The 23701-nt window shown below is 44.0% G+C and overlaps 1 protein-coding gene across 1 annotated transcript in view; it reads left to right on the forward strand.

Moving 5' to 3' along the window:
• Positions 1-23701, forward strand: part of PPM1H (protein phosphatase, Mg2+/Mn2+ dependent 1H) — a gene marked incomplete at its 5' end in the record, with an annotated part of 136579 nt that overhangs the window by 99879 nt on the left and 12999 nt on the right. The window contains 3 exons of the mRNA XM_084275047.1: positions 7041-7159; positions 20784-20847; positions 22554-22661. Coding sequence (XP_084131173.1) covers positions 7041-7159; positions 20784-20847; positions 22554-22661 — 291 coding nt within the window. The remainder of the gene's footprint in view (positions 1-7040; positions 7160-20783; positions 20848-22553; positions 22662-23701) is intronic.

Consider the following 23701-nt stretch of genomic DNA (forward strand, 5'->3'; position numbering starts at 1 on the left):
CATACATCTTAACCATCAGCAAATGTGGAGAAAAGCCTGGTGATGCAAATCCCAATGAAGAGAGTCTTATCTGTTCTGTGAAGGACACTGATTAGCATAGCTGTGTTTCTGTACCTTGTTCAGCCTCAGATTTTCAGCAGTTCTTTGGTATTTGATAATGAGAGCTCAGACACAGAGCTAACCAGCCACAGAAGTATTTCAATCCATCCCAGTATTTACTGTGTGACAGGATAAAATACCACAGGCTGCTCTTTGTGTGCACATGAACAATATTGCGGGTTTTTATTCATTTGCTCTAATAGTATGCCAGTAATATCATGATCTGGGGAAAAACTACCCAACTGGAAGGTAATCCCAGTGAGCATTGGTAGCTGCAGGATAGGAGGGGTGAAAAAAGACTAGTTTTATAGCACCCATAAAGAGCTATTCAGCACCGATGTAATTTCAGCAGAAAGACAGGGTGACTAGCTGAGGAGGCATGGGTTGTTTTATACGCCAAGTTGCATTGGCTGCCAAGCTGCCCAAGGCACCCAAGTCAGAATGCATGGTGTTATTTCTTTGTGTAGACAAGCCTGTTACTTTTTCTTTGTTCCCTGTCAGTGGTCAGATTGGTTGGTTGAATTTGCTTGGTCATTTGTCAAAACGTCGTCCCTAACGTGGCTGAGAGATTTCTTCAGCGCTTCGTCTGGTCTTCTGCTTTTTCCTCTGAGAAATTTAAGCTTAAGCCAAGGCAGGCTTACTGTCAGCTTTGCCTGACATGAGGTGGACAGGCCAACGCTGTTGGCGTTCCCTGCTCTTAAGGTATCTCTTACCTTCAGCCTGGCCCAAGCACTGTGGTTTGAAACTAGGCAAAATGCTGATGGTTGAAGGCAGGGGTGGAAGGTTTAAAAAAAACCCAAACAACTGTGAATATTTCTACAATTACCACATTTGATTTTTAGTTGGGTTTGCTGGCTTGAGATTTCAGAGGAAATACTGGGATGGGAGCATTCTTATTCAGAGAACCAAATGGAAAAAAGGCCTAATAAATATTTACAGTTCAGTTACATTTAAAATAATTTGTTTGCCTTTAAAATAGAAGGTATCTTTAGTATCTAGGGAGTCTGCAACTTCTGTAGGAAATATGAGATAAAACATTGCCTACAAGGTGTTTTTTTTCTCTTTTGATGTCCTTTGTGGCTTGTATTTGAAAACAGCAGCTGACCTGAAAAGCATTTCTGCTGTTTTCTATAGAAAATTCCTTTACCTTTGTTTATTTTACTTCTATATGTAATAAATATGCCAGGGCTATGGGTTATCATGTTCAAAGAAAAGACATGCAAGACAGCAAGAGCGTGAAACAGAATTAGAGATAATTTCAAACACAACATTCCCTACGTACCATTTTTACTCTGGTGTTTGGTGGTGGATTCTTTTTTTAAAAAAAACCTCAAATTTTATACAAGGTTGGCATAAACAATTGCACTCCAAGGCTTGCATCTGTCTTGCTGATTAGATCCCAAATAATTCTCCCTACTCGTGTTGGCTGTCCCCAGGTTCTGCTATCAGTCTGTTGCACCATCAACATCTCTCTTCTGCTGTTCTTATCTGAAAGTTACTTACTTCTGAATTTATTTTCTTATATACAGTTAAAGCTGAGTTTCTTTGTTTCAAACAAGTTGTGCTGCTCTCCCTGCACAGTAGGAAGACAATTGCTTAATCATTTTAGCATTAATATTTTACCTGGTAAATGCAGAGCTACTGTTTGCTGTGGGGAAGTTACTGCACAGGCAAAGGGAGGGTACGGATTTACAGCCTGTGGGCTACTGGGTGTTGACTCTGTGGTGTGGCAGGGCAAAGGATCTTTCCTCTGCCTTTAATGCCTATTGATTGCTTCAGCCACCTGGGACATTGGCTTAGGTTAACTGGCATCTTCTAGGTTTGCATCCTCTTTTCTGGGCCCTAATTTCCATGCACAAAAAAAAAATCTGTGGGATGGTGAGTTGTTCAGATGGTGGGAACATCTCTATGTGAAGTCTTTCAGCCTGGTCTTCAGATAAAATTGCTTCAGTTAATATTGATTGAGTAACTGAAAAAGGAGGGGGGGAGCATCCATTTAATGCATTCTTATCCAAGAATGACCTCTGGCATGACGACTTCAACAGAAGTTCACTACCTGGTCATTCTGACTTTCGAGCAGCTCTGGACACAATCATCCCTGCATCCCCACTTGGACCCCCTCTTTTGCAGTGATAGGCCAGCATGCATACTGCTGTGGATTTCAGGCCGACTGTGTGGCAGAGGCAGACTTCTGTGTCAGAAGATAATTGTGAGAATATTGCAGAAGGCAATCAATCCTTCAGTCAGAGAGCTCTTCTTAAGATGTAAGGCATGAAAGCCTTGTACCAGTATTCTTTTGGTCCTTCAGCTTCTGTAGACGTTCAGTGCACCATACTACTTGTCATCCACTGGCAGCCTCCTTCTCCTCTGAATTTTTGTGTCTTTATTTTCTTTTTAGCACTCTGTGGCAGGAGAGCTCACACAGCACCTACTCCAGGAAAGCCTGGGCTTCCCATATGGGTGCATCCTGAGGGAGAACAAAACCCAGCATTGCCTGAGAACTGCTTTGGTACATTCAGCCCTTGTGCAGACAATGACTGCCAGCGGCAATTTTCCTTTCATCTTCTCAGGAGACTATTAATTTCAGTCATGATAGTCTAAATTGCAACAGTAAATGGCGTAGATTTTGCTACTTATTCCCTTGGAAAACTTGTTTAAAATGAATGATGAATGAGTGTATTGCAGATGGGTGCATTTCTATTAGCTATCAGAGTTGCACTTTAAAGATGTCATGTGAGGTCGGTGCGACATCACTGCATGCTGTGTCCATGCATGTGGCCAGACAGTGTCCCCAAAGTTCACAGCTCAGACCAAAGATGGTGCACTGCTGCTGCCAGGGCAGGCTTTACAAATAGTAGAGGCTAGGTGACTATCAGTGGCAGTGAGCTATGGCTGTTCTTTGTGTTTGGCACCATTCATGAGCACAAGCAGGCATGGGCTCAAAGATGACCTATTCTTACTTCGTTGTTCATGTGAGAATTAAGTGGTACTAATTTATCTGCTGAAGGATGCTTGGGAAACCCCAGCCTGAAGCAGAAATGAACCTGGATCTCCTAAATGTCAGTTCAGTGTTTCAATTACAAGTCAGGTGCATCCTAATTAAATCTTACAGTTTGTGGCTCCCTGCATCACCCGGTGTAGGATTGCTTTAGCCAGCTGACACATTGCACAATGTTGTGGTAAGAGAGATGTGTGGTTTTATGGAAAGCCTTTCATAAGAGATATGACCAGTCCAGGAGTCTCCCACTTCCCTCTTTCATTCTACCACCCCCTCCTTCAGTTTTAACCTCTGTTTGACTTCAACATGTCCATATGATAATGGCTGAGTGACTTCCAGGACATAGAGCTGCATTGTGCTGTGCCAGCTGTTGGGAGTCCCACATAGTAGAATGACCTATTAGAGAGAATGGCACAGTATGTGAAGAGGGTCAAGTTGTAAGGTACAGTTGGCATAGAGGAAAACAGCAATTCAGAAAATGACACAGAATACAGTGAAACTGCTGGTGCCAGTGGAGTCACAGAGCAGTGTGTACTGGAGGAGCTGTAAAAGGCATCAGCAGGCCTTATCAAGGTACAGTAAGATACATGCAGTGTTCCCTGCCACCTAATTAACTGACGCACTGGTGTGTAAGTCTAGGTTAATCTCAATTTCATGTCTGCTTTGCTGATCACCAGGAAACACAGCAGGAAGTAAATGGCCTTTTGAAAGAAACGTGTCTAATATTTCCTTGAGCGGGCTCCATTTTAAACAACTAATGTAGAATGTAATACATCCAGCACAGAGCACACCATAAAATGGCAGAGTGCCAGAGCCACGTGATGCAGGCTACGCCAGATTTATGCAAAAAAACCTGTAATAGCTTCTGAAAGAAAAACGTTGGAAAATACTTGAGTTCTGTAACGTAGAAAAACAGTGTTGTCTGAACATCCCTCATAAGGATACAGTGTTTGACAGTCACTGTTTTATTCGATTTTAAGTTCTGTGAATGGTGTTTCTGGTCTGAGACTCTTGCAAATTGAGATTAAACAAATGAAAAAATGGAAAATGCGGTTGTGGCTCATCACGGATGAAGTGCTGGTTGTCAGTTCACTTAGTGTGTGTTTTGTTTCTCTTTTGATCACTTGAGAGGATTTCGTGGTGTCTGCTTGTATATCAGTTTGAAAGATCTGTAGATTTTTAAGGCATTGCTTTTTACTTATTTTCTGGTTTTGCTGCCCAGCACAGTTTGATTGGCGTGGAAGGGGAAAAGAGCCCTGCCTCACAGTAAGTGGAGAACAGTTCCCAACAAACCAAACTGGAAGTCACAGCTGAGTTTTATAATAGAACATTCTTCTCTCTGTAGAACTAACAGTGCAGCATCAAAAATAACTGTGTAAAAAAGGGGGGGGAAAATAGAGAAATTGAAAAGAAAAAAATCTCAACAAAAATCCCCCCCCTATTTTTTACATAAGAATTCAGTTCACAGGCACCAGAAGCTTCCAAATTGCTCTTTTCCCTCTGCTCCACTGACGCCAAAAATATTAGAATCAAGTTAAGATCCCTGGATTGTAAATCAAGCATTGAGGCTTGGCTGCGGAAGAGAAATCTTATTTGAACATTAGCAGTCCACTGGTAACTCTGCCAGCTTTATTAATCTTATTTCACTTGTGACCTCAGACTTTCCATCTGAGTAAATTTTTATGAAATGCAGTCTCTCCCAATCGCTTTACCTTTTCAATAAAGGAAATTCTTGTTTTCAAGGGGAAAAATGCTAAAAGCCTGTGACTTCTTTTTTTTTCTTCTGGACCTGTGATCCAGCCGAATAAGTAATCTCATAATCTAAAGGTTAAGAAACTTCATTTTGATGTCAGGTATGAGGAGTTTTTGCTCTAAATAAGGCTTCTTAAATTGTAGGCAGGAGACAGTAGTCTTTAGCTAGAAGTGGTTTATAATGATTTAATCAAGATAGGCTGTGCATTTTTAAAAGTGAACTGAATTGCACTTTCAAAGCGGACTGACTTCATTGTTTACAAAATGATAGACTAGAAGGAATTAAAAAATACCAAAACAAGGCCAGCTTTTAGCTGTCAGTATGTAGCAATACATCAAATAAACCATTAGGGATGTTCCATCTTTTTTATGCCACTGGAATGAAAATAAATAAAAAGTTTACATGTACTTTTAAATAAAGAATCCAGAGGTCTGGAAGTATGAAAAGCCTCGTCTGGACTAATACTGCTAGAACTCTCAAAAGTCACTATAGTGCTTCTCAACTGTTTCTGTAATGAGGAACAGTGATTCAATTAGAGGGTCCTTGAAAACAATATTTGGGTGGGGGAGGGGACCTTGGCTGACTGTAGACTGCAGGAGAAAAAAAATTAATTCCCTTGACTGTGTAGGGAGAGAGGATTTGATGGAGCTCCTGTTCCCAGGGAGGGATCACAATGTCAAGATCACACTTGCGTGCTTGAAAGCCTCCTCTTGAAAGCAGGCTCCAGTCTTGTTGGCTACACACAGCCACCTCCCTCAGCCCCCTTTCAGCTGAGCTGGAGGTGTTTTCTGGAAGGATGTTTAGCGATGGGAACGGGGACAAGCTGATGGAGGGATAGAGCTGAGATGTGCTGAGCCTGGTCCAACTCCTATTAAATGGAGTGGGAGCAGGCTCGGCCCTTAAATGCTGGAAATATTTTATTGTGACCTATCTGCATGATAGCTGCCAGGTAGATCAATAAGGGCTTCCACTGCTTCCTGCCGCTCACCTTTGATGAGCACTAGATTTATGACAAACCCAAGAACTAAAGCCAGCTCATTTGGTCTGCCCTGACAGCAGCTGCTGCTGGAGATAAGACAGACTTTATTGCCTTAACTGGCTTGGATAAGGGAAAACAGTTACCTGCAGAAAGGTTAAGAATTGCAACTTTTTTTTTTCAGTACCCTCGCCAATCTGACTGTGTCCTCAGAGGAGCTCGCTCCCAATGTGACTCTGGAGAGGGAAGGGGGAAAAGGCTTGTTTATGCAAATATTGAAGAAAAATAAATGAGGTTTATTTTGGAAAGAAGAGATGCAGTATGTTGAGGGTGAACTTACTGTGTCAGGTGATGCGTTTCAATCCAAACCAAAAATCTGTGCAGTGGACAAAGAGACTCGTGATGCTCTTGAGTACAGTCAGCTCTGGAGAACTCGAGCTTCGGGCACGGCTCTGGCAAAGAGGCCTCCCAGCATCTGCAGAGCAGCACACCAGGAAGGACATCACTGCTGGCGCTTGAATGTTAACGCCATCAGAAACATCAGCTGCAGCTGTGGCACAAAACCACAGCTGCTTTAAAGTCCCTTCTGCATGAAGGAAGTAGATTTTAAAAAATGAGAAACTAAATGCAAGTTGCAGAGCACTTTATTTGCCATGTCATGTGTAATGGCCTGCAGCACGCTGAGCAGGTAAAAGGGATCGTTCTTCTCAAGGCAGTGACGATTAAACTGTGGTAGCAATGTTAGGCTGTGTAGGCATAACTGAACTAGGAGTCAAAAAGCTTGAGCTTTGCTCCACACACATCCCTCCAAGTGTCTGCTTGTTCTGTGGCTTTGTCCTTTGTTCCTTCCCTTCTCTCAAATGGCTGACTTCTAAAAGGTGTGTTCTGTTTTGTGAAGCCCTGCAGACTCCTTTGGGGTCAGTGGGTGAGGTGTACATTAGAGACCACAGATGTTGAGGAGCAGGGGCAAGAACTTGAAGGGTTTTGAGGGCAAGAGGGCTGCTCCCTGTAAGGCTGCTGATGGACTCCAGGCGGTGTCAGAACTAGTGTTTGTGCACATAGTTGGCTAAAATGGAGCTCATCATCTTCCTTGTTTAAAAAAACTGCATGTGGGAAGGGAGCGGGAAGGGATGGTGATGCTACCTCATTAAAAATAGATGATGTCTTGGTTTATGATGTTTGTGTGGTATCTGTGGCTTGGTTTCTGCCCACAGGCTTACATGCAGCCCCACTTGCTGGGAAATGAGTTCACACATTTAGAGTTTCCACGGAGGGTGCAGCGCAAGGAAGTTGGAAAGAGGATGCTCTACCGTGACTTCAACATGACTGGCTGGTAAGAATATGTCCTCCTCAGCATGGGGTTGACCAAGGGGGGGACCTTATTAATGTTTATAAATATCTTAAGTATGGGATGCAGGGGGAAATGGCTGGCCCTTTTCAGTGGTCTGTGGAGACAGAACAAGGGGCAGTGGCTGCAAGTTGGAACATAGGAAGTTCCACACCAAAATGCGGAAGAACTTTTTCACAGTGAGGGTGACAGAGCCCTGGGACAGGCTGCCCAGGGAGGTGGTGGAGTCTCCTTCTCTGGAGAGATTCAAAACCCGCCTGGACGCCTATCTGTGCAATATGAGCTAGGGAGCTGCTTTGGCAGGGGGCTTGGACCTGATGATCTCTTGAGGTCTCTTCCAACCCCTATGATTCTATGAGTCTGTCCAACCAATGTTTGCTTTGAACGTGTCTTTGATTAGTGGAAACTGTGTCAGATATGGAGGTATACACATGTGTACTAAAGGGAAGGGTTTTTCCTTCTTTCAGACGTATTTTCCTTTTAGAAATTAATGTTTTAAGTAAGTTGGCCTCTCTCCATAGCTGGGACATCATTTCATTTTAAAGTGTGATCACTCAGAGGAGCAAACACTTAAAGTGGGAGACGTGCCAGGGGATCTTCCTGAAAGCTGAACAACTTTTCTGTCTTGGAAGTAGCTTTTTATAGAAATGGATGAGTGGGTCTTCACACCTTTGCAGGCTAAGAACTCTTGCAGAAAGGAAGAGCTGCCTCCTGTACTCCAGTGCAGCTGACCCCTGATTTGGGTAACCCTTGAGAAAGGGTTTTAGGGACAGGCCTATCTGAATAAAAGCCATAGCCAGCCTAAAATGAAAAGGCTTGAATGAACAGCATTGACTTAATGAAGTGAGGACAGAAAAAAGGATGAGCTTTTTGTCTCTGGCTAAATGTCTTTTTTGTTTTGTGTTGGTTCAAGAGGCTTCTTCTCAAGTGACTCCCACTCACTTAGAGAAGCCCTGACTCTTGCTGTTGTGGGCTCTGCGTGTGACTTACAAAGGCAAAGGCCCTATTTATGCAAATGGTCTTCACTTCCATGCTGTTTTGTATTTTAGCATCCTCAGCAAATGTCCTTTGAGGAAGAGAAAGAGTGGAGGGGGTTAAAAAGCCTGAACTTTTGTAGGTTTGGATACTTGGATGCTCACAGGCAACTGCAACTCCACATGCTTCTGATTGATCCCATACCTTATAGATCATAAACATAATGATGTTTTTAGTGGCAGAATAATGATCTAAGTTTAATGTTATCTGGAGTGTTTGTGCAGAACATGTTAATCTGGGAATAACCATCATTGTCATCTTGAACAGCTGCTGGTAGAATATGCCGTCTCACCCTGAGAATGATGACTTCATATTTTAAAAAGGCTACAGGCATGAGCAAAAGAATGGGAACAGAATGAGAACATTGGATCAACTGAGGACTTAAACAGCAAAACATTTGGAAGATCATGAGACACTCTTCCAGTTTCTGCAAAGGGAGTTTTACTTATTAAACTCCCGGATGTGTCTGAAGGCATCTATAAAGAATGGCTGCATGTAGGCTTCCAAAAGCACTTTTCCAAGATGTGAGATACTATTGGGGAAGAAAAGAAAAAAGGAAAGAAATGGAGCGGGGGAAACCTTTGTAATTTGGGGGAGAGCTATAAGATATCATAGGTCAAGAACTTTCTGGGAGGAGGGAAAGAGCAGAATTCTTGCATGATGGTTGGAAGGCAAAGAGTGTTTCTCCAGGTTACTGGGAGTTGATTTGCATTTCATCAGTTGGTTAGTGGTTTGAAAAGGAAATGAGTCTAGAATTGTTGAAGTTGCAGCATTGGCAGATGATACCATAGCTCCTTTCCTAATAAACAAGAAGGGCTGTGGAATGAAGTGATCTACATGAATGGGCATCACAGTGATCAAATTTGGTATTGATAAATACCAAGTAAAGCATGAAAAGGAAAAAAACAACTATTTGTGCATACTAGAGGTTTTGAATGAACTTGAGACCCATGTCAAAAAGCTCAGTGGAAGTTCTGCTTACTGTGATCTTTGCAGTCAAAATCACCAGTGAACATTGGGAGGCACACAGGGTTGGAGCAGCTCAAAATTAAACAAAGAGATAATTCTGTGTATCAGTTTGTACCTCATTCCTGAATCTGCATAACACTTCACCTTATTCAAAACAGTTACTGCATGGCTAATACTGTTTGACATTAGGAGAAAGATGATTAAGAAGGAACACAAATTTTAAATGTAGAGCTTGGGTAAGTCTAAACGGATGGCAGGTTTGATTCAATGTATTGTTTTTCAGTACTGGTGTGTGAACTCTGTTAACTCCAGCATATGGCAGGCGGGAGAAAAGAGTTGATTTTCCTGTTGATTTTTCTGAATTTCCTGAAGTGTAGGACACATGTTGATCCAGTTACAGATTCTAATATGATCAGTGCAAAAAATACCACCAGTTTAGCACAAAGATGCCTAGCTGTAAGCAGTTATTTCAGAATAAATACTTAAATTGTGACTTGAAAATTCAAGTCTGAATTCACCTCAATGTTGTCCCAGAAAGAGGTGGCCTGTGCCAAGCAGAAGCATGTGGAGACTGATGAGGCTACCTCTCCCTGCTGTTCCTTTTGACTTCTGGCTGGAACTGGAAAACAGGGCTACATTTTTGTCCTGGAAAAAAGAATCTGAGTCTTTTAGTTTCTCCATATTCTACACCTAGTGAGTCCTTTAGCTCTTTGTTTGCCTTGGGGTGATAAAACGATGAGGGAATTGCTCTGTCGCCATACGTTTATCTAAATCAGAGCCCTTCTAAATCAGGATCCATTTCTTTTTGCAGGGTGTTTTCCCAAGGGAGTCTTGTTTTCCATTGAAGTGTGTGCAGTGATCTCCTAAGCAGAGGAGAAGCAATCTGTCTCTATTTATCCAAAAGTCTGAGTCAGTTGTAATGGTTGAGATTGCGGACAAGACATTTGATTTCCAGTTTGGTGGGCCCTCAGAGGTGATGGTTTGAAGTGGCTGGTGTTTCATTTTTCCTTCAAGGATTTTGCTTCAACTTCCCTCTCTTTCTGATTCCTGGATTTAACTGATGCATTAGGGCATGGAAGATGAGGACATGTCTGTTCTGCAGTCATTTCTAAGGACAGTATCTACCATGGAGAATAAATTAGCATATATATTCCTTTTTCTGGAAAACATCAGATGGGGCTTTGGCCAGCCAGATCTTGGTAGGCTAAACACTGCCAAACCCTTATTGCTTGCAGTGCAGAAGATCAGTCATCTGAACCTTTTGTTGGTCAGTGACTTCACTGTGTGTGGACATTTGCACATACATGTAGAGGGGTGCAAGTGATGCTAGGAAGGAACAGCCACTCTTAATTCCTGAATCTTTTAGTGAGAGGGTATAAAGCTCCTCTGAAAGTTGCCCCAGGAAAACGAACTTGTTTGGTTTAAAATTCTGGACACTTTCAGTGTTTTTTATTAGAAGCTGTATGATTTTTTTGTTTGTTTGTTTATTGGGGTTGGGGGGGGTTAAGTTTATGCCCTTCTCCTGTGCTCTGGAGCTTTTCAGATTCTCAACAATGGCTTGGCTTGCTCAGCTTGTTTGGATTACAAAAGGTTATTGTCTTTTGGGTCTGTCATAATGCATTGGGCTATTTTTTTTCTTTTCTTTTCTTTCTTTTTTTTTTTTTAATGTGAAGTTTCCACACTGGCTTTGTCTCAGCAACCCACAGTGGTAGCAGAGCTGCCAAGTTTCCCCACAGCATTAGGACAACCACCGATCCAGCAATGCATACTGCATCGCTAGTCCAGGCTGCCTGTAACTGCTTTGAGACCAGCCTTTCCCTTCTCCCTCCAGCTCCCTTACCCCTTCTCCCTTCTCCGCAGCAGCTGCTGGGATGAGAAATCCGCTGTATTAAAATGTATCTAAAATAAATCCCATTTAGGTGGGAGCTGACTGCGAGCTGCCCCTCCTGCCCCCTCGCCCCACATGCGTTGTGGTTGAGCGACCATTGCAAAATGCGTGCTGTAGCTGGCAAGGCATCTTAGGAGCTGTGTCTCCTGCTGAACCAGCCTCCGAGCTGTCTTGAGCCGTAATTTGCTGGCAGACATCTGTGTTACTGACAGTCTTTCACAGCTGGGTCTCTGGGCTGGGGTTTTCAGGCCCATGGCTTGCAGAGGTTAAACTTGTAGCTTGGAGAGGGGAGTTCTGGTGGCCTTGGCAAGTCCTGGCAACAGAAGCACCAAGGTAGACTCGGTGGCCACGTAAGCAAAATGCCGCTAGCGCTAAAAAGTGTGTGAGTAGCCTGAGGTAGAAGAACATGGAGGGGGAAAAGGCAGGTCTGATGATAACTGTGCCTTTAAAGGACTACATAGAATTAGTATTCTCTGTCTCTGCCTTTTAATTAAAGTTAAGATACGGTTGGCCAGGTTTTCTTTACTCATGGGTAAATCCAGTGTGGAAAAATCTTGAAGTACTCTGCTCTGACAATAACCTAGGCACCCTTCCCAAAACCTGATTTTCTGGTGTACTCTGTCCCTTATGGGCTCCTTGCAGGCTTCCCCGCTCAGCCTCCCGTGGGGCTGGAGGAGCTGTACAGTGCTGCATTGAACCAGAGGGATCCAGAAGGCACTACCAACTGCCATCAGCTTTGGTGGTTTCAAAGTTAATTTTTAGCTCCTTCTTGAAACACAAGCAGTGGCCTTTCTGCTACACACGTTGAAGTGGAGATTTTTAAAGGTGTGTTTCCAGATCACTGCATTACCTTTTTGACTTGATTTTAGTGTGGCAAAAGAGTCCTAAATAATAAAAAGTCAGGTGTTTTTGACATTATCTGTTGGTGCTTTCCCTTATCTTACAGGATCACACAGAGTTGAGCTGTATCCCATCAAAAATGGTCCGTACTGGTCCAGTCCCTGACACGTGGTGGGCTGAAGCCCCAGCTAGCAGTGAGCCTGGGAACTGGGCGCTGTCTCTGAGCGTGCTGTATGTGCAGCATCATCCGAGCAGAACCCTCTGCCAGCTTCATGTCCGTGTGTCTGGCGAGGGGATGCTGTGGCTCACAGTTGGCTACCCGAGGGTCAGCCCGTGCCAGGGAATTGCTCGCCTGCCTGATGTATTCCAAAGTAGGGAGGCTGGTGCCCTGGGGCAAGTGCTAAGCAAAACCCATTTTATTCTAGAGTCAATATTGTCCACTGCCTGGAAAGCTGCCAGCCTGCTCTGCGCTTGCCCTTTTCTTTCCAGCAGCGAATGTCTTTCAGCCTCTAAGCATCTGATTAAAAAAGCAACTTCACTTTTCAAGCCATTTTATTTTGTTTGGGATGGATGCCTTTTGCTTTCATTGTACAACCCGCCTTGCCGTCTGCGGTTCAGACTCTGGCTCACAAAAACCAGGCTCTCATTAATCACTTATTGGGGATCCAGAATACCCCGGTGAGAGCCAACGTACATGTTTTGCTTGGTAATGTGCGAGCTGATGTGAACAAACGTTGCCAACGCGGCCGCTATCTTATTCTTTATCGCTGGGCTCGATGTCCTTTGACAGCGCGTGCAGGTAGCCTGCCTGAGGAGTGCCTGAGCAGATTGAGAAATGCCACAGAAATGCTTTATGGAGAAGGCGCCTGCGCTGCCCCCTCCTACACCCCACCCCACCCCCCCCCCTTAATATAAATTGATTTATTGGATCAAGCGCAGAAGCCCTGCTACAGAAACCTCGGGCTATATCCTCTGGAGAACCACCTAATAAAACAGCCCCAACTGACACTCCTCATTAGCTTTTCCACCGATCCCAAGGCAGTATTTAAAGTGACAGTGTCCCTCTTTTTGGCCTGAATTTATCTGCCGGCTAATGCCTGTGGGTCTAATTAGCTTAGCATTATTAGTCTTATTCAGATAAGCTGCATTTCCTAACAGCTTGATTCCAACTTGTAAAAAAGTAATTGGAAGTCTGCAAACCCTGTGCCGTAACCTGCTTGATTGCGCCTTTTAGGCAAATTCATGTAATTTACAAAAAGTCATCCTTTCTTCCCTCCCCCAGCCCCCCTTTTTTAATTGAGCTTTTTTTGTCTAGTGAAACCTTCTGTGCTTCTTCTGTTGAAATCCTGGCTGTATTGTTGTGTTCGAGACCTCAGCCGTATCCTTTGTACAATCGCCAGGGAGAGATCAAATTTTAATTTCATAATTACTTCACAAGAAAGCAGCCTTTTCCCCAGTCATGCCTGGTATTAATTTCCTCCCAGCAACTTACATTTTCATAATTTAATGATTATGGGCCACCTTTGCAGCACTGGGCCTTTCTGGAGAAGGGAGAGAGATAAGATGTCATTTTTTTTTTTGCGGCAGAAACCATAACCCACAGCCACTTGCCTTTCGCTTCTTTGTGTGTGTCTTTGCTCTTGCCTCTCGTTGCAAGGTAGCCAGGAGCGGGACGGGACGCGCCCCTTCGCTGGGCACAGCCAGAGCAGCTTGTTGGGTTGTGCCTGGGTGTCTGGGGCACGGCTCTGCCATGATGAATGGCTGTTTGCAATGTGCATGTTATGCATCTTTTCAGAGATTTGCAGCCCTGGCTGCAGGAGCAGCGGGAGGTGAGAGCTGACCTGCTGCGTACAGCACATCTCCTGACAGTGACGAATGGCTCTGTTTTCCCCCTGCACACACATACCACAGGAGATGAGCCAGTGTCTTCAGGGCAGGAAAAAGCAGGAACAAGGCAGTAAGAGTGCTGCAACAAAAGAGAGAACTTAAATCTGGGGTTAAGCTCTTTGTAAATGGCCTGTCTGGGACAAGTGAGTGCAACTGGAATGAGGTTGGTCTGAGCCATGTCCTGCAGGAGCATCTCCTTTGGGAAGCAGTGCGGCTAAGGCCTGCCCCGGCATGGCTGTGCATCTCTGCTTGGGCTTTGCCTTGGCACAAGATCAAGTGCCACATATGCAAGGGCAAACAAAAGGTTTTCCAGCCTGCTTTATCAGAAAGAAGCTAAACTGAAATGAGGTCATCTTCAATATGAAAACGCAAGCAAAACAAACTCTTCCTCCTGATAAGGTGAAGTCTTTTCCCCTACTCCTGCTTTCTCTGCCTCCCCACCTGCACAACTTTGGCTGGGTCCCTAGGAAATCCCCTGTCTTTCCATTGCCACCCAGGACTGACTTAGGGCTGCATTCCCAGCTGGGAGGAGGCCCGTTTCTTCTTGGAGGAGTTTGCAGCACTGCTCTGGGATGGTGAGGTGTCAGCTTGCTGCGTCTCACCGCCTGCCCCATCTTATGCTACAGCGATCTTCCCCAGAAGAGTTTGCTTCATGATTCCTCCTTAACAGCAATCTCCTTCCCTTTCAGAGGAACCCAGCTAGCAAGTGTGGAGCAGGCACTGCGAGGTTAACGTGCAGTCTTTCTCCCATCTGCCTCACCACATCCTTTTAACAAGAAGTACAGCAAAATGTGAATGTACAAACGTTTTTTTCTGTCCATCACAGTGTGCTAAGCCTGTAGGGTGTTAACAGCCCACTTCCTTTACCCCTTTATCTCCAGAGAAAATTGCTGACCAACCTTCCTGTTGGTCTTTTAAAAGTAGAAGAGATGAAGTAAGTTTTAAGATGTGCTCAAGACAGCAAATCCACGGGGTGAGGGAGAGGCTTGGCCTGGTGAGACTGTTGCAGAACATGGATCTACTTGATGTGCAGCTGCAGTATCTGCACGTGGGTTTTGTTGGTTGTGAGTAGTGGAAGCTCAACTGGTCACAAGAAGTCAATGAAAGCATTCACAGTACAATTGATCTGGTCCCTCCCAGCCTCCTGAGCAAAAAAGCAGCAAGGGAGGGTGCTTCTAAATAACCTCAGTTAATTTTTTTTTTTTTCCTGATTTGTTCCTTTTATGGGCAAGGGCCTCTCTAGGTCAGCCCCCAAAAATCAGCCATGTTCCAGGATACATCCTCTCCACAGTCCAGACTCTCTCTTAAAACTGTACAGGACAGTGAGGGCTCCGTGGAGGTCCAGAGCTCACGTACAAGTCTGATTTGACCAAAGAGTTGTCAGAGCCTGGAACAGGCTGCCCAGGGAGGTGGTCACCTTCCCTGGATGTGTTCAAAAAAAGGGTAGATGAGGTACTTAGGGATATGGTTTAGCTTAGGATGGGAATGGTTGGACTCGATGATCTTCAAAGGTCTCTTCCAACCTTGTTATTCCGTGATTCTGTGAAACCAGAAACGTGTGTACAAGTCACGCTGAGATATTTTTTGGTTGGTTGGTCATTCTTTTTTAACTTGTAGATGGGTAGACAGAATTGGGATTTCCAAAATGAAGCATGATACAGTGTCAGGTTCAAAAGAAGGAGGTTCTGAATTTTCTGGGAGAAGACAGATTTTAAAACGTGCAATTTTTCCTCTTTACCTGAAAGAAACCCTATGAGACTGTCTTGGTTTAGAGTACATCTTTCCCTAAAAACTGTTTTGTGCATCCGTGCACGTGTGTCTGTCATCTTTAATTGATTTTGGTTTGCCATCATCTTTTCTCTTAACAAACATTACTGTAGTTTGTTTGCTTTTACTATCTTTGTTTGTCATAGTTTTGCCTCCTTAAACTATGTGTCAGATGAGTAATAGGGGAAAGACACTGAGACACTGGAACATTAAAGCTAACCTACCTAGAGGGTACTTAGTATGAGACAGTACTCTCTGGATTCAGAGACCCTGACTCTGCAGAAGCACATGTGCATAATGACACTTTATTTTATTTTTAATTATGGCTGGATCCAGCCAGAAATTGTGTAATTTTCAGGAGCTCTGTGCCTAACCTGCGCTACATGCATTTTCTTTATGGTAGTAAGCATGGACTCATACTGGTTTGATGCCTGTAGTTCAACAGATAGTACAGATAGACAGGTACTTTTGGATCAGTGATTAAACTCTCTTATCCCAAGGGTTAGCTCCAGCCTGCTGATGCTTTGTGTGGGAAAGAGTGGGAAACCCAGTTTCTATTAAGTTTTGTGTGAATCAAAGATTAAAATCTGATTTTCTGTTGGTATGACCAAAGAAAGTTGAGCTTGCGGGTACAAAGAGGTTGGTTGGTTAGCTGGGCCAGTTTTGTTGCCAGGAGAGGTGGGGTGGAGTGGAAGTTGCTTGGGTTTTGGGCTTGTTTGGGTTTTTTTTGCAGGGTGGTAGCAAAGCAATGCTAGAAATACACCGAATCCACAAATGTGTCTCAAAGGAGAGCCTTCCTCCTTGTACTCTGTATGAAGTAGGACACTTCTGAAGCCATAGTGCTTTTCGCTTGTCACAGGTGGCTTTTGCTCTATGCTTCAAGCTAAAGCCCTTTGATTTTTTTTTCTTTTTTTTTTTTTAACCTTTTAGCTCTTCCTTAGCTTTAATTCTCAGTTTACTATCAGGAGTCACTAGCAAAGATGTGAAATATGGACAGACATTCTAAAGCCAAGTGCCATGGGAAAGCAGAGCACGGGGTCTGGATTCTCCTGTCGTTCACAGAACTGAGCCTTCCAGGTCAGAGTAGGTTGTGTTTTTGCCACCATCTGTTCTGCCTGGTGATGCCAATGAAATACTTTTTATGACCAGTAACCTTATGCAGTCTGCTGCAAAAGAAAATATAATGTGGGTTTTGGTTTTGATCATCGACTTCTCCTCTTACGTGAATCTGTGTGTGCTTTCAGAAGGCCAATTTTAAGAACAAATTATATGGCAGGAGAATGCACAACACATGTAAGAAATTATCTGGGATTTTTGGATCTGAAATCTGTATTTGGGAGCTGACCAGTTTTTCAAGTCCTCACCCAGCAATACGCAGGTAAATCTGATAATACTTTATTGAAAGGCTGCCCAAAGCAATGCTAAGAACCTCAGCACCGTAGGAAACTTCTTCCATGGATTGTTTTGTGCAGTTAACAGCTTCTGGTGACTTTTTCACCATGTATTTAGAGCAGATTCCAGTTAGCATATGAGTAACATCATGTCAGTCCTAGTTCTTTCGTTCTGACATCTCTTTTGGCTGCCGGTGCGATTTGGCCCGGTTTTCCAAAATGTTGATCCTGAGTCCAAATGTAACTTTGTGGGTGGTACATATGTCAAGCCCCAGTTCAGTATTTTTGGACAGCAGTAGCATTTCATAATTCTTCTCAAATTAAAAGAAGAAACTAAGTTAACTGAAAAAAAATGCAGCTAAAATCTAGCTGGGCACAAGCTCGCCTTCTCTACTCCTCCTTCCGCCCCCCTCTTTTTCCATTTGGAAAAATAGAGGTTTACGTGGCAGAAGCACTCGATGGGATTTAGACTCATTCAGAGCAGCAAGCAGTAGTGTAGCCTTGTCTTTATAACCCATCTTGTCATGAACTGGTGGCCACTGAGACCTCCTGGGAAGAGGAAGATGGGGAGAGTGGAGGGTTGCAGCACTGTGTTGGAGCTTGCTAAATCAGTGAGCTAGGCTGAATTACGTAGGTGACTGAATAAGGCCATGTTGGCATTAAAAAAGCCAAACAACCCCCTCAGGTTCTCTGTATGTCTGTGTTTGATATACCTACTGCCATGTTACATCTCTGTATACAGCACAGGAAGGTATAAATGCAACCTTATTACATAAAATCCAGTTAAATAGTCCAGAAGGTTGTAGCCTGAGTGAAATAAACACCATACAAAGTACAGGTTTCACAAGGCATAAATGGAAATGAACTTCATAGCTTCCTTCTCCCCAGTGCAGTTGTTGAGCTGCTAGCTGAAAAGCTGTCCTTCATTCTTCTCTTGCCACAAACCACACGCTCATATATTATTAATCCTGTTTCACTCATAATGCAGGACACAGGTACTTTTCTAGAGTGTCTCACGTTGCTCGTCGGTGTGTCTGTGCCAGCTCCACTGCTGCGGTTGCAGTTCTGAGCATTGTTTTTCAAGTGCTGATAATTTTTCAGGCAATAGCAACATCAATGGAAAAAAGCATGTTTCAGATGAGTCTTGACACCCAAGTTCTGAGCCCAAGAGGTGATTTGCTGTGAGAAACCACGAAACAAATCTCTGTAGCTCTCTGGGCCTCCCTCACTTAGTCGCCGAGCTTCAGGAGGTCGTAGGCTAAGCCAGCTGGCCTTCCTAATCTGATGAACACAGTTAGCTTCAGCCCTTCTTCCAGCATCCTTGTGCCGTTCTCACAGTTGAAGACCCTAGGGCCGGTGGTCCTTGTGGTAGGTCCTTGGAAGATGTCAGACTTGGCAGTAGGGACCATTCTTTTGAAGAACACTGGCCTAAATGAGGCCTTTTTCAGCGCCATTACCACCCCTTTTTCTTTTTTCCTTCTTCCTAAAGCACAGTCAGTGTGAGGTGCCATGCTGGAGAATATAAAGAAGGAGGCAAGAGAAGGAAGAAAACTTGTTCCCTGTTTTTGACTACTTACAAGGGCAGTGTAAAGTGGAGGCTTTGGTCTTAAGTATTTACAGTTATCTTGCAGATAATGGTATTTGTGAGTAAATAATGGGTTTGGTTTTTTTTTTCCTTTAAAGGGGGGGTTGCAGATAATTTAGTCACATCAACTTAGTTGTCTTTGCTCTTTGTAATGGGTATGTACATACCAGATACGTACATACCTTGAGTACCGAGTAGGAATGGTGGTCTGGTCGGGCTCGCAATCTGATTTGTCACTGGGCTTTGATGCTCAGTACCAACCCAGCCGATAGCCTTTTTCTTGGTGCCAGAGCACAACCGGCTCTGTCCAAGGAGTGGGAAAGAGTTCAGGCTCCTCCTCAAGGAGGTTTTGCCAGGGCTTCCAGCACTGTAGGTTCAGCTGGAAGCTTTGGGACATGCTCAGAAGCAGTCAGGGATGGTAAAAATCTTCCTTCACGTTCAAACCAGGATATCCCAGTCAGTGAATGAGGGCAGAGGTGTTAGTTATTCCCTGTTGGGAATAAAAGAATGAGAGCAAAGTCCATGACTGACTCATCCTTCCCAAAAAGTTGCTATTCCAGGATTTAAACATCAGGGAAATACCATGCTGGCTGCTTGTAGTGATTTGTGCCTTTGTGGTTAAAGAGATAATCTGTTTGCCCTCCCCAGTACAAAGTGCCATTTTAATGCCTCTTACAGAGATGCCCAAGAATCACAGTAACGTACCTGAGACACTCCTGGTTACCTGGTCTCCCATGAAGCACCCGCGGTGTTTTGCAAACTTCACTTGGTTTGGTTTGGGGATTTCACACCAAGTAATCTTTTGTGGTGCAGGAGTAGAGTCCCCCACTCATTACTCTATTGAATTTGTTTGCTTTTTCTTTTTTCTACCCTTCCCCTAGCCCCCCCAGAGATTACTGGAAAATACAAAGGTGGGGCTTACATGTCTGTGCTACTATCTGTAACCCTGAGGCTTGCCTAGGTGATGCAGCATGTAAAGCTATGTAATAGAGCACCATTTATTGATCCCAGGTCTACGCCGTGTTTTGGTGAAGCAGGGGGCAGTTTGATTACAATATAGGATTTCACCCTTAATTTTTAATTTCCTGCTGGTTTATGTCATGACCTGAACGTTACTTAAACCTGATCGACTGTGAGTCCCCAGAGCTCAAGCAACCAGCCCTGCTGGAGAGGCATGCAGCAGGGGCTGGCAGGGGAACGGTCGCGGCGCCTTCTCTCCTCCCGCTGGCTCGGGCTCTTCGGGGATGATTCTGGTGTCACCCTGAGGGCTTGAGGGTAGACTTGGGCTGGGAGGGAAGGACAACACACAGGGGAAGACTGGGGAGGAACAATTCTGAGGTATGAAGGGAAGCATGTCCCTTTAGGGTGATGTGTTTTAACTGGAGAGGCTCCCCAGCACCTCGGCTCGATCATGTGTTATACAAACCATGGGACTCTGCGGCTCATGAGAATGACAGCTGTCTATTTATTTATCTCTTGTTTTTTATTTCTCACTGGCAAAATTGCTCACCTTCTCACCTCATCAGTGTCAACAGCTGGATGTGTAAAAGGTAGAGTACGCAGGCATGTGGTAAACAGAATCAGAGCATGAGCATTTACTTCTCTTGTCTCTTGACCATGGGAAAACTGCTGTGAAATGTGAAATCTCTTAACAACCTTGACGGTTGCAGTCAAGGTCAAATGAGCACTAAATATCCTTTCTAAGACTTCAGCACTTGAAGCTTGTCTTGGTTTTAAGCGGTCCTGAAAGGTGAGAACAGGATCGGAGAGCTGTTTCACACTTTGTGTACACGTCCTGCCGTGTCTCACCACTTCACGTTAACAGTGTGAATCTAGTCTTTGGTTAGCTGCTTTGGGGTTTGTGGGGACTGTTTGTTTGTTTGGTTGTTGGTTTGGGGTTTTCTTATGACACTATATTACGGTATGGTATAGCTGCTCTCATAGCTGGTGATATCTTACGTGATGAGGATGTTATTCCAGCCCACCTCTTGTTTTCCTTGCAAGCAATAGGAGCAGCTTGGCATGCTAGATATTTCCTTGTGTTCGCTTTTCCTTATGGTGAAGGAAAATCTTTCCACACACACACACAAAAAATGTAAATCTTGGTTGAAAGACAGAGTCCCCAGGAAGAATTGTGTTGTGGTTTTTACTTTGTTTTGTTTTCTTAAAACACAGCTGGTTGTTTCAGGGCACTGGGTCACTGATGGAGTGTAAGCTTTATAGATGTTATTTGTCCTTCCCTCACAGGGCATACAAAACCATTGAGGAAGATGACTTGAAGTTTCCTCTTATATATGGAGAAGGCAAGAAGGTGGGAATGTTTGCTTTCCTCAAACCAAAAGAAGAAGGAATTCTGTGCTGTTTACCACTTGGTTTAGCCTGTGGCAGTCCAGTGTTTTCCACTCAGTATCTCTTTATTTTATCGTTTTGACAGCTTGAAAGAATATCTTGGTTCTGTCATAAATCAGTCTCATGTCTGGGGGGCGGTGGGGGGGGAACTCAACGTACTAAAAAGCATTTTTATAGCACATACAGTCATTTGCTGTTCAGCTTGCTTTTGTTTTTCCCTCATTGTATGTAGGCTACAATGAGACGGTCTTAAATAATTGACTTTAAATGTTCCTGACTTCATTGTAAAATATAGATAGGCTGGATGAAGATAGAAAAGTACTTCACGTTGGCTGAAGACAAAGTAGGAGGATATTTAATAACATTTTAGAGTGCTCTGAGATGCAAACCCCTAATCGAGGAAGGGGAGGGGTCAGGGCAGGATTTGGGAAGTGCAGCACCCCTTAACTGTATCTTCTTCAGCTAGTGCATGTGATGAACCCACTGTTGACTCTCTGATGTGTGAATGCTGATAGCTTTTCTTGAAAAGGAGAAACAAACCATTCCATTTGGGTGTACTTTGTTTCCAGCTCTGTGATTAAGAACAGCAAAATCATTAGTGCTGATCCCAGCAAGCTTAGCTGGATGCAGCAGTAGGATCAATATGAGGACGCAGTGGTGTCAGTTTGCTGATATTGGTATGCTCACTGTGTTGCTAAATAGTGCTCCCCTGCTGCATTAGGTTCTTATCTCAGTGCAAAAATACACGCTTTTCAAAATTAGTCCAAGTTTTGAAGGTTCAGACCTGCAGCTTATCTCTGAATTTGGTTAGGTTTATAATTATTTGCAAAATGTTTCATGCACATCTTTTTAATTTACTTCCTTATTGCCTTATGGAGCCAGGGGTTAGCGAGGCAAAACAATTTTGAGTTGGTTGCTTGCTGTTATTGATGCTGTGAGCTGTCTTGTTCAGAGGCTGCTATGGCTAAACTAGAGTTTGGGGGGAGCGATATGAAGACAGCAGAGAGCGAGGCTCCCTGCAAGGCTGTCTGCCTGGTCAGTCTTTGTAGAAGCATTAATGAAGGAGAGACCAGCACCGCTTTTGAGACAGCTCATGCCACAGAGGAAGGTGTTTAGGGAAGGAGGTGGTAGACCTGAGGAAACAGTAGACCTGCCCTAGACTGGCTCTTCACAGAGGAGAACATTGTGGTCAGTGCCACTGTCACCTGTGTGTTGAGCAATTTAAGGCGGCCTTTGGCACTTTTGTTGGAGGGTATATATGTCAGTAGGAAGAGGCTGCAGGGCTCTTATATGAGTAATTAGGCTCCTCATCCTTTTTATAAATCCTGTTTAGTAACAGTAATTTGCTGAAGGAAAGCTCTAATAGACTGGTGTGGGGCAGTGAGGCAACTGGGTTAGGTTTTCATAGTCCCAGTCCCTTACAGACAGTCGCAGTGTAAGGTGGGTGCATGCAGACTTGAATTTGGATGAATACAAAGCTTGGACTGAGGAGGGAAATGGAGGTGACATGAGTGTGAAAAGCATAGCTAATTAACTTCAAGAGTTTCTGGGAGAGAAAAGCAAATCCATGCCTAACTGTAGCAGTTAGGGAGTAGGAATGTTATCTCTTTCCCTGTTGACATGGAGCACGTAACAAGATTTGATCCCATTGCTCTTCTTCATTTCCAGGCTCGGGTTATGGCAACAATTGGAGTGACCCGAGGACTGGGAGACCACGACCTGAAAGTGCATGACTCCAATATATATATCAAACCTTTCCTGTCTTCATCTCCTGAGGTAAAGCAGCCAAAGTTCAATTATCTGAGTTGTGGGAAAGAAACCATTATACTTTGTTTGCTTACTTGATCTTCCTAAATTATCCTTTCTGAGTGTTGCCCAATGCAAGTAACATGCTGCTCTTCCCAAAGGTGCAACATGTTAGCAACAGCCACGGCTTAGGAGCGTTATAAGTTCCTCAGCCGTGTGCCCTGGCTCTGGTTGCTCCTCATCCCTGGCAGAGCATTGATGCTTTCCCACTTCTGGTCTATGGTTATCCCATAGCCTTGCCATTCAGTGTGACAGACACCCATTTCTCTCCATCTTCATGTGTTCCACCTCCCCTTCAGACCTGGACCATGCTGCCTTCACAGAAGCTAATGTAATTCTGTGCTCTCCATGAGGGAGCACTGGATGTCTTCCACAGTAGTGGAATATCCTGCATTATACAAAGGATACCAGATCAGGTCTTAAGCAGGAAAATGCCAAGAACAATTGGAAATGTGCTTTATGCTTCCATCTGTCTGCCCCCTCACCTCCAGTTCTTCATTGTTTAGGATGGTCTTGTACAAACACCAAATAATGGCTGGATTGGCACTGTGCATTCCCAAATGATGGCATAACAAAGGGGCTACACAGTATTTATGTTAAGGGGTAGTTTTAGAAGCCTCCATCATTTTGATTTGCCTTGCTACAAACGATTTTGACTGCCAGAGACCTTGCAGTGAAGGATATCAAGACTTCCAAAGGGATTTGAACATATTTGTTAACAAGAAACATGCAAACCTTGCTTTTTTTTCCCCTCTGTAACTGCATTCCTGTTCCTACGTCAAGGAACAGATGACACATAAAGCATTAAGTAAGGGCAAACCATCTGATGACAGCACAAAAAGAGGAGGCTTTACTTCTGTGGCCCAAATGCTGAGAGTCATCCACTGTCAACTGCCTTGCTGGAGTTTTTAAGTGTAACCAGTAATTGACCTTGAATTTATTGCTTGGTGTAGCAGTGCAAGAAAATGAAAATACACAAATGACATAATACTGCTAGGAAGGAACCAAAT

This window comes from Gallinula chloropus, assembly GCF_964237585.1.
Source record: "Gallinula chloropus genome assembly, chromosome: 1".
Taxonomy (NCBI): Eukaryota; Metazoa; Chordata; class Aves; order Gruiformes; family Rallidae; genus Gallinula; species Gallinula chloropus.